Source organism: Sorex araneus, chromosome 5, assembly GCF_027595985.1.
Source record: "Sorex araneus isolate mSorAra2 chromosome 5, mSorAra2.pri, whole genome shotgun sequence".
NCBI lineage: Eukaryota > Metazoa > Chordata > Mammalia > Eulipotyphla > Soricidae > Sorex > Sorex araneus.
In genome coordinates, this window is record NC_073306.1 from 75480620 (window position 1) to 75495922 (window position 15303).

The window sequence follows — 15303 nt, forward strand, 5'->3', positions numbered from 1 at the left end:
CCCCCAGGTGACAATGAGAGATGGGAGACTAACAAAGGAAGCCATTCAGAGCCACCCAGACGTCACTGATGTGAGCAGCCCCCCTGCCCCCCTCCGCTACCTCTGACCCACCCAGATTAGAATGAATGGCCTGTCAATCCAAGGACAGTAGATACAAGGGAGCCAGCAAGATTGCTCCATAGCTGGAAGCCTGCCTCATGAGCGGGGGCGGGGGGGGGGGGGGCAGAAGGCAGCTGGAATAGAGAAGGAATCACTAAGAAAATGATGGTTGGAGGAATTGGTCAGGATGGGAGATGTGTGCTGAAAGTAGTTTAAGGACCAAACATGATGACCTCTCAGTATCTGTATTGCAGACCATAATGCCCAAAAGTAGAGAGAGAGTATGGGGAATATTGTCTGCCATGGAGGCAGAGGGAAGGTGGGAAAAGGGGGGTATACCGGGGATATTGGTGGTGGGGAATGTGCACTGGTGGAGGGATGGGTGTTTGATCATTGTGTGATCGTAACCCAAAAATGAAAGCTTGTAACTATCTCACAGTGATTCAATAAAATAAAATTAATTTTTTTTTTTAAAAAAAGAAAAGCCTGTCAATTCCAAATGGCCTACAGAGAAAACATGATGGGATTTCCTTAACAATCACTTCCCATCACTCCCTTACATGAAACTGGCATAATAAATGGCATCAACACAATTTAATCCCACTAGAGCTGTTGACCCCAAAGGGAGCCAGTGGCAGGGAGAGCCACCAGAAGCCAGTTGGCCCGCACCCCTGGCTGCATCAGGGCCCTTGTGCTTACTGGAGATGGAAAAGCCAACTGCCTGCCCTCCAGGCCACACCCAGCGCTGAGCTTCAAGGTGCTCACATCACCAGTGATAGGAGAGGGAAAGCCACACTGCCCATGCCACTGACACACAGAGAGGGGAATAGGAGCCCCCTGCATGTCACTGTAGGAGGCAGCCCCTGCGACCCACCCACCCCCGAGTCCTAGAGAGGGAGTGAGCTGCCTGAGCATCTCCATCATGGGCACTCCCTGAGACCCCCACCTCCGGACCCAAAAGGAGTGACAGAAGGGAGCCATGGACAGTTACCTCTTGAGCTAGCCCCCATAATCCCCACACGGGGGAAGCGAATGGCGAAGAAGTTTGGGTGAGAAAATTGTAATTTGTCACCAAGCTGAAGATCAAACTAAACACTTATATCCAGAAAGCTCCAAGAGTTCCAGACAGAATAAACCCCAACAGAAAAACACCAAGACACACAAACTAAAATAAGCAAGAGCCAAGGAGAGGTAAACAATTCTAAGCAGCAAGAGCAAAGCCAAGTATTATCTCTAAGGGATCCCCAGTAAGAATCACTGTAGACCTTTCAAAATGTTACCCTGAACCCAGTGTATAAAATAGGCATCCAGAAAATAATCCAACTAGATTATCAAATTTGAGGTGTAACAAGATTTTCATTGGCAACAGTTAACAAAGGTTTTGATCACTAGATCAATGTTGCAGGATACCTTAGTCATCTCATAAAAGACTAAAGAAATAAAGGCTACAGAATCACTCAGAACCCATGCAGGTAGATGGAATTAATTTCTTTTGTTTAAATACTTTCACTTAATGTGAATGTCAGAATGCACAGATTGGAGAACATGGAGTGACCGGATAGATCAGAAAACTCAGACTCAAGGGTCTGGATGATAGCACAGCGGGTAGGGCATTTGCCTTACACACAGCTGACCCTGGTTCGATTCCCAGCATCCCATATGGTCCCCCGAGCACCGCCAGGAGTAATTCCTGAATGCATGAGCCAGGAGTAACCCCAGTGCATCGCTGGGTATGACCCAAAAAGAAAAAAAAACTCAACTGAATCTGTTTGTAAGTGACTTACACTGTCAGGAAAAGCACAGGCTCAAAGTAAGACTGAAAACAACTCCAGGCAAACACTAGCCTGTACAACCATATTACATCAAACAACCACACTTAAGTCAGACAAAATAGAGTTCAGCCTAGAAAAGGTAATAAAAGAGGTTGTCGACTTTATATAATGACCAAGTGTCTACACACCAAGACGTAACACACTCAGTAGTACATAATGCACCAAATGGAATCATCAAACTATGTAAAAAATATTAGTAGGCCTGAAGGATAACATTTAAAGAAACACAGTAGTAGTAGGAGATTTTAATACCACACTAACACCATTAAGTTGGTCAATTATCCAGAGAATTGATAAGGAAACATCCTCCTTAAGTGCTAACTGATTAAACCCAGCAAAAGAAATGGACTTAGAATTCATCACCCCTCAAAAGCCAAGCTCACCTTTTTTCCAATGCTCATGGTCACTCTCTAAGATTGATCACATGCTGGGATACAAAATAGGTTTCCATAAAATCAAGAAAATAGAAATATACCAAGCATGATCTCAGAATGTAATGTTTTGAAGATGAAAGTAAATCATAGAAAGCTGGGGAACTTGGAAGCTGAACAAGGTACTACTGAACAAATATTGGGACAAAGAGATAATCAAAAAGAAAGGGAAAAGACTCCTGTATATAGATGAGCATGCATAACCTCCCATCTTTGTTCTTAGGATTGCTTTGTGGAGTTTATGGATCCATACCAATTTAAAACATTTGTTCTATGTCCTTGAAGAGTGCCATGGGAATTTTAGTAGGGATTGCATCAAATCTGTAGACTACTTTGGGTAATATGATGATTTCAATTATGTTGATTCTTTTAAGCCATAAATGAGAAATAGGTTTTCATTTCTTTGTGTCTTCTTTTGTTTATTAAGAATTGATTAATGGGTTTAGGGTGTTAGTATGGGAAGTAGAGTTTTTGTCTTGCATGCAGCTAATCTGGGTTCCATATCCAGCACCCCATATGGTCCCCGAATCTTGCCAGGAGTGATCCTTGAGTACAGAGCCAGTAATAAGCCCCGAGCATCACCAGGAATGCCCCCAAACCAAACACACACACACACACACACACACACACACACACACACACACACACGAGAAGACAAAGAATAACTGATTAATAGCACTAAATAAATCTTTCACATATTTTGTTAAATGGATTCCTAAATATTTGGGCATACTTTAAAATGAACATTTATATTTCACATATTAAATGTAAATCAAATATTCACTAGAAATTTTATCTCAGAAATAGATCTGGACTATATAAATTGGGAGACAGCAACATTAGGTAGATGTTGAAACGTTAATTTGAATAAAGTCACTCTTTGACCATGTAGAGAATGGAAAGAGGACACAAATCAAAATGTGTATGTGTGTGTGGGGGGGTGCAAATATGTGTTTCTGGGCATGCCAACCTTTAAGAGTGGGCAAGGAAGGAGGAACAGACCAGAGAATCAGAGGACAAACATAGCAAGACCTGGAAGTGAATGAGAACATAATTTCAACTACAGAGAAGTTAGTGAAATGAGGATTGAAAACTTTGCTTTGGATTTGTCAGTGGGGAGATCATTAGGGATGCCAGAGAAAATAGTTTAATTGGAATCCAAAGGATCGAGGAGTGAGAGAGGAAGTTAAGACCGAGAAGAAAGACTACTCTTTAGATAGATGTTGGCTTTTAAAGAAACCAGAAACATCAGGAAATGTTTCTTTAACGTAGTAGACACATGGGCGTATTAATATATCTGAAGAGAGCCAGGAAAGATGATAGAATAAGCTAGGGAAAATTTGAGCAGGAGCTCAGAAGGGGGTAAGATATGGTATTCAAAGATAGGAGAAGGAGATGCCTCTTTAAAGATGAGGGCAGTGGGGGGTTACAGATGCAGATAAGCTTTTATCTAAGCAGGAAGTTGGCTTCAGTACTTGGCTTCACTACTTGGCTTCAGTACCCTATATGCAATAGGAAGAGAGCAAGATCATTTTCAGGAAAAATAATTTTAATGTAAATATAATTACCATCACTATCATGCATCAAATTTTAATTTTTTAAGCCTATTAGGAGCTTAAATATCTAAATGAATAACCTAAATCATTTAATGAAATGTTTCTTCTTTTTTCTGACATGACCCTCCTCTGATATTGTTCCTTTTTGTGCCCCACCCTCCCCCACCCCATTTACAGGTTGTCCTTAAGCGCTCCCCGCCCCCTTCTATCCCCCTTTACACAGTTTTCACCTGTGGGCCCCTTAGAATAACCTGGAGGCCCGCAGATGCCATATGGTCCCCAGTTGAGCAACAATAGTCCAAAGGGTATTTTCACATTTCTTGCAATTCAGAACATATGTATTCTGTTCACAAAGAATTGGTTTATAGGTGAAAAAAAATACTGATGGTAACATTTTGATTCTTTAGTATGCTGAGCTAGAATTTCTGGGAGAGGTGAACATTTGGTAAGTGAAATAGAATACATGCTAAAATTCTCAAGATAATGCAAACAGTTTAAGATTATTTTCCTTACAGATAAAAGCCTAAAGGTGAGGCTTTTGTCTGGGGTCATGACATTTTGAGGGGTCATGTCTCTTGGAGTAGCTTTTGTCTCACTCAGGAACGGGGCTTCCTTTCCTTTTGCTATTCAACTGTTGTGCTCCAGTGATTAGCTCATTGGGCTTCACCACTGCACCTTCCTGGAATTCCATGTGACTCACACACTCCTGCCGCCAACCGTTGGCATGAAGTAAGTCACATGGCTGTACCTCACTGCAGGAGAAGCTAAAACTGTTGAGGCTATGAAAGAAGGAAAGTACGGATCGCAAATTTAAAACTAAGGGGTGCTTGAAGTTTCAAAATTAAGGAAAAAGAAACTAGAAATTAACTAGAGAACTGGGGTTAAAATAGGCATCCTACATGTTTATTATATGTTAGCCAGTTTTCATTCTAATAGCCAATATTTAATTTTTCATAATTTTCTGCATAGAAACTTGGTGAAACTTCTAATATTGTAGCCTCTTTTAATACTTAACCTCATTTTTTATAATCAAGCAAAAATAAAGTTTATTTGGGCAGGGGTGGAAGATGGGGGCGTCACTCTTAGGATGCATGCGATATGCTTGAGAAACTACAAAGATTAATCTAGAAAAGAGGGAAAGAAACTATAAGTAGTGAGAACATTAGACTGGCACATTGAAGTCAAAAAGTGGAGCATCCTGAAAACCAGGGTAAAGAATTTGACTTCCTTTTTAAGCTGCTGGAAGCATGCAAGGTTTCTAAATAGAAGTGATACCTTAGCCTAATCTGGACACCGTACAGTGTGAACTGAAAGTAGGGGAGAAATAATCTCGCATTATGAAATTCTGATGAAATATCAAAGAAGAGATGAATTAGAAAGACATTATTCTGGATGTGAAGTGAGGGAGAAAAAAATTTAAGAAATGTCCAAGATGTTGAAAATGGATTACAAGGCTACTACATAATCCTATTGCTGAAAATATTGAATATGAAACAGTACTAGAAATGAAGATGCAAGTTTTCTGTCATCAGAATTGAAACCCAAACCATGGTCTTAAAAACAATCTAAATCTTAGGATGTTAGATCTTTTCGTTCCATTGTCACAGTGAAGTATAAGAGACAGGGGCAGATAGTGGGCTGTAATTTGCTGTCATGTCTTGGCTGTTACCAGAATAGAGCTGATAGCTCCACTCATATCCAGGTCTAAGGATTTTTTGGCCATATCCTCATAAATTTTTTGTGAAAGGGTGCTTTAGTTTTTCTTAAGATTTATCTTTATAGATTCAAAAAGTAGGATTTTGAGGTCTTACAGACTTATAGTACTGACAGATCTAGTGTTCAAAACTCATGAGCCTTAGGACAAGTCTTCTTTCTATTCTTTCATGCTACTTTTTCTCAGAAGTTATGATGGTGTTTGTAGGTGTTTCCCTTTAACTGCCAAGCCTCCTGAGTTTAGTGTTTCGAAGCTTTGTCTTGTCAGGTAGATAAAGACCATCGTTAAAATGCCTGTGACTGACAGTAAAATGCTCAATAAAGTGTAGTTAATTTGAATAAAGTGAAGTTAATTTGATAGTCTCTTTTCCTACTAATTAATTCAGTCAGGTGCAGGTGGGAAGGAGGGCATATTGGTTATAAATGTTTAAAATCATTCTGCTTTGTTTTTTTTTTTAATGAGAAAAGGAGAAAAACTTGTACTTCATATTTTCGTGCGATTATTTCACAAAAAGTATCTTCAGATTTATTTAATGACTTCTTTTTTTCCTGGTAAAGGAAGTGCTTTTTTTGAGACATCCTTTTGCAAGGAGACAAGATATAGATAAACCAATTAGACATAAACCATTTCTTTTCAAGGATAAATTACTTGGATTTTCAATTTACTGGGTAGAAATACTCCTAAACATCTAGATGTAAAACAAAGACATGAGAAACAAAGACTTTCCCTCTCTGTCTCACCTAGGGCTTCATGATTTGCCCATTTCCTTCAAATCACTGTCGTGATCCAACCACGGTCCCACCTGCTTATTTAAAATCTTGCCAGGCCAGAGAGATAATACAGGGTTTAAAACTTCCCCTTCGGGGAGCCAACACAGTTTGATACCTGGTCCCATGTATGGTCCATCAGGTACTGGTAGATGCCCCTGACCCCGCATTTAAATTAATAAAAATATTTAAAAAGAAATTAAAACTCTGTTGCTGTGTTATTTGATAGGTGAGATTGGAGTGTATGCTGCTCACCTGCTCTGTTCTTTGTTCCAGACCTTTGATGAATGTGTAGCTGAGGGCGGCTCAGACTGCGCTCCAGAGAAACTATGGCTTCAAATACCATTTTTCTGTGGCCACAGCTCGGAATGCTGGTAGGAAAATAGCTTCTGTTGAAAAAGCTAACGTCCTTTATTATCTTTAATATTTGTACTTCATAATTGCGAATGTATGAGAGACAGGTATAAAACACAAAACTGTAAATAACATGTAACTCAATAATATCTTGTTTTGTGGTTAACTGTAAATGCATTTACAAGAATCTCCATGATTAATATCTTTGCAGTGCTGTTTCCCATGCTGTTCTTAAATTTTTTCATTTATTTTTATTGTTACCATTTGTTATACTCAAGCCTAACTAGAGGAGGGACTGTTTTAGAAACCTCATTTTCTCTTAAGTTTGTTTTAGCCATTTCTGTGATCAAGAAAAGGCAGGGCAGGTAAATTATCTACCTGTTTTACCATTGAAATGATTTTGACTTTGAAAAAAGCCAATATCATGGTTGTGATTTAATGTTCTAATAAATATGGAGTAGAAACAAAGATATTTTCTCTTTTATATAGAGTTTATTTCCTTAGAAAGTGCTGTCTTTTCAGCTTTTAAAAATAATGGTATTTATTGTTGCACCCAAGTTCGTCTGAACTCAGTGAGAGCCACCGAGCCAAAGAGGAGAGAGGGACAAGATGTTTTATTTGTCCCCTCTCATAGATGGCACCATGGCCTAAGCATCAAAGCCTCAACCAGAACTCAAGACTGCTGTCACAGTTACACCCTAAGTTACATTCCAGCCTACAATAAAACAGAGCATCAATGAGAGCATGCAAGGTTAACTGCAATCTGTAGTTACATAAAGCATTGCCACTATCGTAGGGGAATAAGATATGGTTAGAGACATGATTGAAATAGGGAGAAAACGATTCCTTTTTAGACTGTTCAGGGTCAGAGCGTATATTCTCTTAGCAAGGGAGCCAGTCAAGGTAGCTAGTAAGGAGCTAGAGTCAGCACATAACTTCAGAGTGAGCACAGATGGAGTCCTTTAAGTATCAGGGACAAACTTTTAACTCTTACTTGGCCCAGCAATGTACAGTATGTGGCCAAAGTTTTCTTACCAATACAATATTAGTGCTGTGCCCACAAATTGGGGAATAACAATTTGTAATTAATTTGTTTTCATCAGTCATTTGAAGGAGCAATGATGGATTAGAGGTAGGAGAAAAATAGGATTCCATCCAAGTTAGTGCCATTCTTAGAACCCTAATGCCTCCTGTCAGGAATTAGCAATAGCTTCTGTTCCTTTCTCTCCTATTTGAGATACATTGCAGTCACGTAACACTTAACAATGGAATCTGTTCTGAGAAACATTTTGTTAGACAATTTTATCATTGTGCAAACATCCCAGAGTGTTCTTGGATAAATCTGGATGGTAGAGCCTCCTGCAAACCAAAGCAGGTATGGCCTTTTGGAATCACCATCACATATGTAGCCTGTTGATTACCTAAACACTTTCAGTAATATATGACTATATTGGCTTATTGTGACTTTTAAAGTTGAACTCACTAGATTTCCTCTGAATTTAATACTAGCAGAGGAGATTTGGAAGCGCAGGGAGAAAAACATCTTCCTAATTTTTTACAACTTGATTTTTTACAAATTAATTTTTTACAAATTAATTACATAACCTGAAGACCAAATTTGGTCTTTTGCCTATTTTTATAAAGTTCTGTTGGTTTTTGTTTTGTTTTGTGGCCACACCTGGTGGTGCTCAGGGATTGCTCCTAACTGCACTCAGGAATCACTCCTGGCAGTGCTTGGGAACCATATGGGATGGCGGCCATCGAACCCCAGTTGGCATTGTGCAAGGCAAGCGCCTTACCTACTGTACTATTGCTCTGGCCCTCAGTAAAGTTTTATTGGGATACAACCTATCCATTTGTTTACCTATTGCCTATGACTGTTTCACACTGCACCAGCACAGCCGCTACTATGACCACAATCCTATGGCCTGCAGAATCTAAGTGGTGTTTTCATCGGTGCTTTATATTAAGCTTGCCAACACAACACCCACCACACAAAAGTATCTTTTTCTGCTGGGCTTTTTTGAGAGTTTAATTGAATTTCCTTAGTATATTTCATAGCAATGGAAGGAACTGTAGTAGTCAGCAAATTCATTTATTTTGGGGAGTAGGCCACATCCAGAAGTGCTCATGGCTTACTCCTGGAGCTGCACTCAGTAATTACTCATGGTCATACACAGGGGACCATATGGGATGTACTTACAGTTCAGCTACATGCAACGCAGGCACCTTACCTGCTGTACTATGGCTCCAGCCCCCAGTAGAATTCAACTTATATCTTCTTCCCCATGTTCCTTTATAATGCTGTGGCCTTTTAATAGCTGAACAAATAAAGTTAGGAAAGTGAACTCCAGATTATTCCGAAGTACTTAATGGAGTTTATGGATAGAGTTGTATCTGTGCACAGGTTGCACTGCCATTTGTGATCCCTGCCAATCTGGGATGTGCCACAGCCCTTTGTGTATGTGACCACAGCAACTGCTTTTGTTCGGTTGGTTTGGGGACCACACCTGGCTGTGCTCAGGTCTTCCTCCTGACTCTCTCCTCAAGGATCACTTCTGGTGGTACTTGAGGAACAGTTTTTGGTGCTGGGGATTGAATCAGGTCAACCGCGCATAAGGCAAATGCCTTCACCCCTGTCATCTCTCCATCCCACCATAGCAGCTCAAGTGAGCCACTCCTGGGGAGAATCAGGACCAGATGAGCCACGTGTGTGAGTCCAGCAAGGCACCACAAACAGGTGCAGTGGAACTAGTCATCATAACAAGCAAGAGAAGAGGAGGGAACATTTTTGTTTAGGTCACACTAAAGGCAGAGATCAAATTATTAGTAGGGAACGTGAGTGCTGAAACATATCAAAGGCTGAATCTGTTAACAGCAGTTAGCTGATAATATAAAAAAGAAATGATTCTTAGCAGAACCATTTCTATGTATTTTTGATTCCTCATAAATTTCAGATAGGTCCATATTCACACATCAAGCACTAAACAAGCCTTAACTGGAGAGTTCTTAATAGGAGCAAGTTCAATTTTGAGTTGTTAAAAATACTGTGTGCAAACTAAATCTGATGGGAAGAATATATATTACATATATGCATTTTTCAGCTACCCTGGATCTATTTTTTGTTCATATGAAGCGTTCCTAATACAATCTGATTAATACATTGTATAGTTGAGCAGAATCTGGGATTTGAGATAAAGAAAATTAGAAACAGGTGTGCCTCTCAAAAGGCTGTCAGTAAAAGGGCATTAAATCTTTGGATGTTTATGTGTTTATCTATTTTATCCATAATATACAGTGTCAAAGGCATAAAAGATACTTGGCAGATTTCAGGACCAGATTTCTGATTCTCTTTCTTTGGTTTAGGAATGTGGGAAGCAGGTGGGCTATGGACCAAGCCAAGTATAACCTAATTAATGAATACTTTTTGGTGGGAGTTACTGAAGAGCTTGAAGATTTTATCATGTTATTGGAAGCAGCTTTGCCACGGTTCTTCAGAGGCGCTACGGAACTCTATCGCACAGGTATATAAGGAGAGGGTTTCTCTTGGAAGTGGCCTTTAATTGATTTTCTCTTCAACTTGAAAACTATGTGATTTGAAGTTTTCTTTATGAAAGAACAAAAAAATGTATATCACCCAGAGGGTGTCTAGATTATCAGTTTCTGCTTTTAGTTTTTAATACAGAATAGATGCTGGTGCTCAGATAGTGTCATTAGGCAACTCTTGAATGAATAAGCGTGCATTAGATGATCATTCGAAGGCACTCTAAGACGAGGGAAGACACGATCTACAGGACCAGCCATAGAAAAGTGTGCTTTTCAATAACATTGCATAATAAACATTAGGACCATGTATCCCAGCCTTTTAAAGACTTGCTGATGTCATTGGGAGTTGGACAAGAATGGTTGGACTGAATGGCTTTAATAATGATCATCATCGGGGCTTGAGCAATAGAACAGTGGGTAAGGTGCTTGCCTTGAATGCAGCCAACCTCGGTTCAGTCCCTGACATCCCATATTTTTCTAGCACTGTTAGAAGTAATTCCTGAGAGCAGAGCCAGGAGTAAGCCCTGAGCACCACTGGGTGTTCAAACAAAAACAAATCAAACAAAAAAGATTGTCATGCCTTACATTCATGACAGAATTCTCAAGTGTGTTTCAGCAGCCACCACAACAATCAATACTGTATCGTTACTGCGTTGGTCTGGTCTAATTCTGGCTTTTTTATTTTTTGTCAAGCATCTCATTCTTTGGTAAGATACACTCTTGGGATCACTTATTGTGTGCCTTAGCTTCTAAGACATAACTCTAGAGAATATAGGCTATGAGAAGTTATTATTGATTTAAAAATACAAAATAATTAAGTTGTTAGAACATTGGGCATTTGAAAGTAAAGCATGTAAGGTGACAGTCTGTCTTACTGAGGAGATCCTTTTACTATTTGATATCTCATTAAAATGTAAACAAGTTAATTTACATTATAAAGGAATGAACTACAGTTCTTCTGTGATTAGGGCACCCATTTTGCTGAATGATACTAATGCTAAACAATTATTACCTGGCCTTCCATAAGTTATATTAAACCATCCTTCAAAACAGTTGCTTATCTTTTGTGTGCTCTCAGAAATATTTACCTTTTCTTTATTTTCTTTGTAAGTAGGAAAGAAATCTCATCTTAGGAAAACCACAGAGAAGAAACTCCCCACTAAACAAACTATTGCAAAACTACAACAGTCTGACATTTGGAAAATGGAGAATGAGTTCTATGAATTTGCATTAGAGCAGTTTCAGTTCATCAGAGCCCATGCTGTACGAGAAAAAGATGGAGACCTCTACATCCTCGCACAAAACTTTTTCTATGAAAAGATTTACCCTAAATCGAACTGAATACAGGGGTGTGACTGTTAGATTCCTGAACTAAAACTTTGACCCTGTCTTCGTCTTATTTCTCAGCTCCACAATCTGGATTACTGGTAGGTATATAAGACAATTTATAATGAGCCAAACTAGGGAAAAGACAGCAATGACCGGTCTGTCAGTGATCTGGAAAGTTTGTTTCAGCCTTTTTCTCTTCTTTGGTTAAATTTTGGTGAGAGCTCTAGCCTCCTGCCCAAAAAAAACTCTTCCATGACCTAAAATAAATACATAGGTCTAATCAGAAGCTCAACACAATTTCAGAAAACATTATGATAATGAGGTTATTATTATTACTTTTTTTTTAATATAAGGCATTTTTTTTTCAACTAACCATAAGCAGAGATGAATCCATTTGGTACTTCCGCCTCTGCTTGGAGGTGTAGGTCATCCACCTCTACTGAATAGTATTATTAACTGTTTGGCTGTGTGCGCTTTGTTTTTGTGAATCACGTCTCATGAAACTTATTGGAGTGTTTGATCATGTTTGCAAAGAAATGGTTCTGCTGTAGTTAGAATTGCCCATATGTATGTAGGCCATTTTCATTTTCTTTCAAAAAGATTTTAAGTGTTAAAAAAAAACAATTTAAACCATTAATAATACTGAAAAAAAAAAGTCAAAACAGTATTTCTTCCTTCTCTGTCTGTCCCTAGTATCTTACATTGGGAAGACACTTCAAAGACTGTTGATATTGCCTAGATTTTTAGTTAAGGCTTTCACACATTACTATCAAAACAGTAAATTTAGTGTTTGTTTCCCCATTGGGTTATTTGTAAGCTGTAAACTGAGATATCAGTGACTCCATATTATAACTCCATTAGTGAGCTGCGAAATGGGTAGGATTTTCCTACTTCTTCTGTACTTTTACTTGTAGACTATTTTTACTAAGGTGCTTTATAATGTGTTTTAAAGCATTGCATTTACACAAGAAAAAAAAAAGAAAAATGCTGTAAATATTGCATATTTTATGTATTTGGACCAAAAGGTGTAGCTAATGACACAAAGTAGTTTTGCACCAATTTTATGTCAAGTAAAACCATCAGACCTACTGTCCTAGTATTCTCATTGAACTTTACTATTAAGACATCACCCAGATGAACTTCAGTCACCCTTCAATTTTGATACGGAGCCCATTGCTGATTGGGGCAGTCGAGTGGAAGAGTATTGCACAGAATCAGAGCGTTGGTTTCTGGTCCTGGCTCTGCCACTTGTCAGTTGTGTGACCTTGGGCAAGACACTTACCCTCTCTTTGCTTCAATGTTCTCATTATGAAATGAGGATAATAATACCTGCTGTACCTACCTCACAGGGGTGTTGTGAGGATTAAATGAGATGGCATGAGAAAGCACTTTGAAAACTGTAAAGCGCTATATAAATGTAAGGTATTAAGGAAACATCTTTAACGTGTAATTTCATGACAATTTTTTTTAACCAAGAAAAGGAAACATCCACTTATAAGCTGGTTGAAAAAGTTAATCTTGATATAAATTTGTGTTTGATAAATATCTTCTCAGTGTTATATCTTCCACGTTTCAACAAAAATGAAACACCTGTGAACTCTTAAAGATTCCTGAGCAGCTGCTTGAGTTCAAAAGGTCTCCTGTTCGCAAAAGACTTCATTAGCTGACTCTGGGCAGGGGAAAATTTGCTCCTCAAATCGGGATGATGTTTCTGGTTTTATTTTACATTACATTAAAAAAACAAAAATGTTAGCTCTTTTATACCTCTGGTTTTTAAGGTATATTTTACAGTCGAATTCCCTGTGCATTCTTTTCTTCTTCACCCTTTTGAGAGTAATGGAAATAAAGAATTTTAGAAACATTTTCTAAAAGGATAATCTTTAATACGTTTAGTTTAAATAAATATTTCTGAAAGCAACCTCATCAGACCGCATGTATAATAGGCAGGGTTCTTTAATGTGGGTAGCAGGGAGGGAGCACTACTTATCAAAAAGCATTCAGGAAACAGTTAAAGGACCTGGGTATAATCATTTGTAAGCCTGCTTTCTCCTCAATCATAAGAATATTTACAGATCACAGACAAGCATACTTTTCTTATTTTGCCTTACTTTCTCCCCCCTTCTTTTCTCCTCTCCTTTCTTTTTTTTTTGTATTGTATTTATTAGCTTTTGATAGGGATTTGTTGAAATATAAATAATTTCCTCGCCTTAATTGCAACACTACTCCCAATTGGTTTGTTTTGATATTTATCTGCCGAGGTGCCACAGTCCCCAGTAAGGAGGCTATTCTTGGATTGCGTGCTAAATTTTTCCTGAGATGCATTTGACTCTTTGAGGTGTCTAGAGGAAATGTTGTGTAGTAGGTCTGGGGATCAGTCAACTTTTGCTGTGTAGGATCATAGACAGTACGTGAATGTGATGTACGTGGCCATTTCCAATTCAGCTTTACTGAGAAAACAGATGGGATTCCAGTTCTAGATAACTTTGAAACCAAAGGTTGTGGTTTATCAACCTCATTAATAGAGGAATCATTGTTTATGAAGAAACCATTTTTGAGTCTGTATTCTTCTGGCCTAAAAGAGTGTGTATATTTCCAAAAGTTCCTACTTTCTATCCGAAGAATAGCTTTCCCAGTTCAGGCCGCCTCTCCCACAAATTCATAAACTTTTATAACTTAGATTGCTTCCAGGTGGGATTTTTTTCTTTCTTCATTTAATACTAAGAAATAGGGGTATTTAATCTGTCTTAGGGTGGGATAGGCGGATCCTTTTGGGAGACTGAGAAAGAGATTTAACTCCATCTGACCCAGTACAGTCATAGGAGTCTGACAACTGCAAAATACTTAAAATGCCTATCTTTATAATCAATGAAATTAATAGAATCACTGAGACAATAGTGTATTTTTTTAAAGTGGTAAATGTGATTTTTTTTTCAGCCTTTGTGCTCAGTCAATATTTGATCATAGGGAAACTTTTTTATAATACAAAGTCAAATTAACCACTTTGAATTTTGAAAGATATGTGTGTATTGTGTAACAGTATATATATATATATGTGTGTGTGTGTGTGTATATATACACATATATATATATTTATGTGTGTTATTTCCTAAAGAAGAAAAAGTACCTTTTTGTTCAACTTATATAAATTCCTGTTTTCTAATTGCTCTGAAGAGGCAATTGTTCATAAATTATTGTGACTGTTTTAAGTGCAATGGGAAGGATATATTTTTATTTTACCCCACTTTTGTCTGTAAAGTATCACTTAAATATATCTCATAACAACTCTTAATATATTGCATGAGAATTACTTTTCCATCATCTGTATGCATTTATGCAACTTTGAACATTGGGTGCTTCTGAATTTCTGTTGATTGCATTTAAATTGAAAATCAGAGAATTACTGACTTTTAATCTTTATATTTTATTTTCTAGTCTTAAAATTTACGTAATGTCTATAACTTGAAACCTTTTGTTGCTTTTTTTTTTCAATATTTGTCCTATTGGAAATTCCTGACATTGTTAGTGCTGTCTGTGATTTACAAACAGTATTTTGATATTACAGGTTATTTGTTCAATGTATTTGCATAGTTAGAAAGAAAAATAGTTTGTAGACAATGATTCTCTTTTTCTAATAAAATGAAATAAAAGTTCTAAAATCACTAGAGAATTTAACTA

At 38.0% G+C, this 15303-nt stretch overlaps 1 protein-coding gene across 2 annotated transcripts in view; it reads left to right on the forward strand.

Annotated features, from left to right (window-relative positions):
* HS2ST1 (heparan sulfate 2-O-sulfotransferase 1) overlaps window positions 1–14917 on the forward strand; it is a 157506-nt gene extending 142589 nt beyond the window's left edge. The window contains exons 5-7 of one of the 2 annotated variants that reach the window (XM_055139649.1): window positions 6676–6773; window positions 10120–10277; window positions 11411–14917. In XM_055139649.1, the coding sequence (XP_054995624.1) occupies window positions 6676–6773; window positions 10120–10277; window positions 11411–11640 (486 nt within the window). In that variant the 3' untranslated portion in view covers window positions 11641–14917. The remainder of the gene's footprint in view (window positions 1–6675; window positions 6774–10119; window positions 10278–11410) is intronic. The other variant, XM_004603304.2, reaches the window with a different exon arrangement.
* Window positions 14918–15303: the final 386 nt, after the last annotated feature.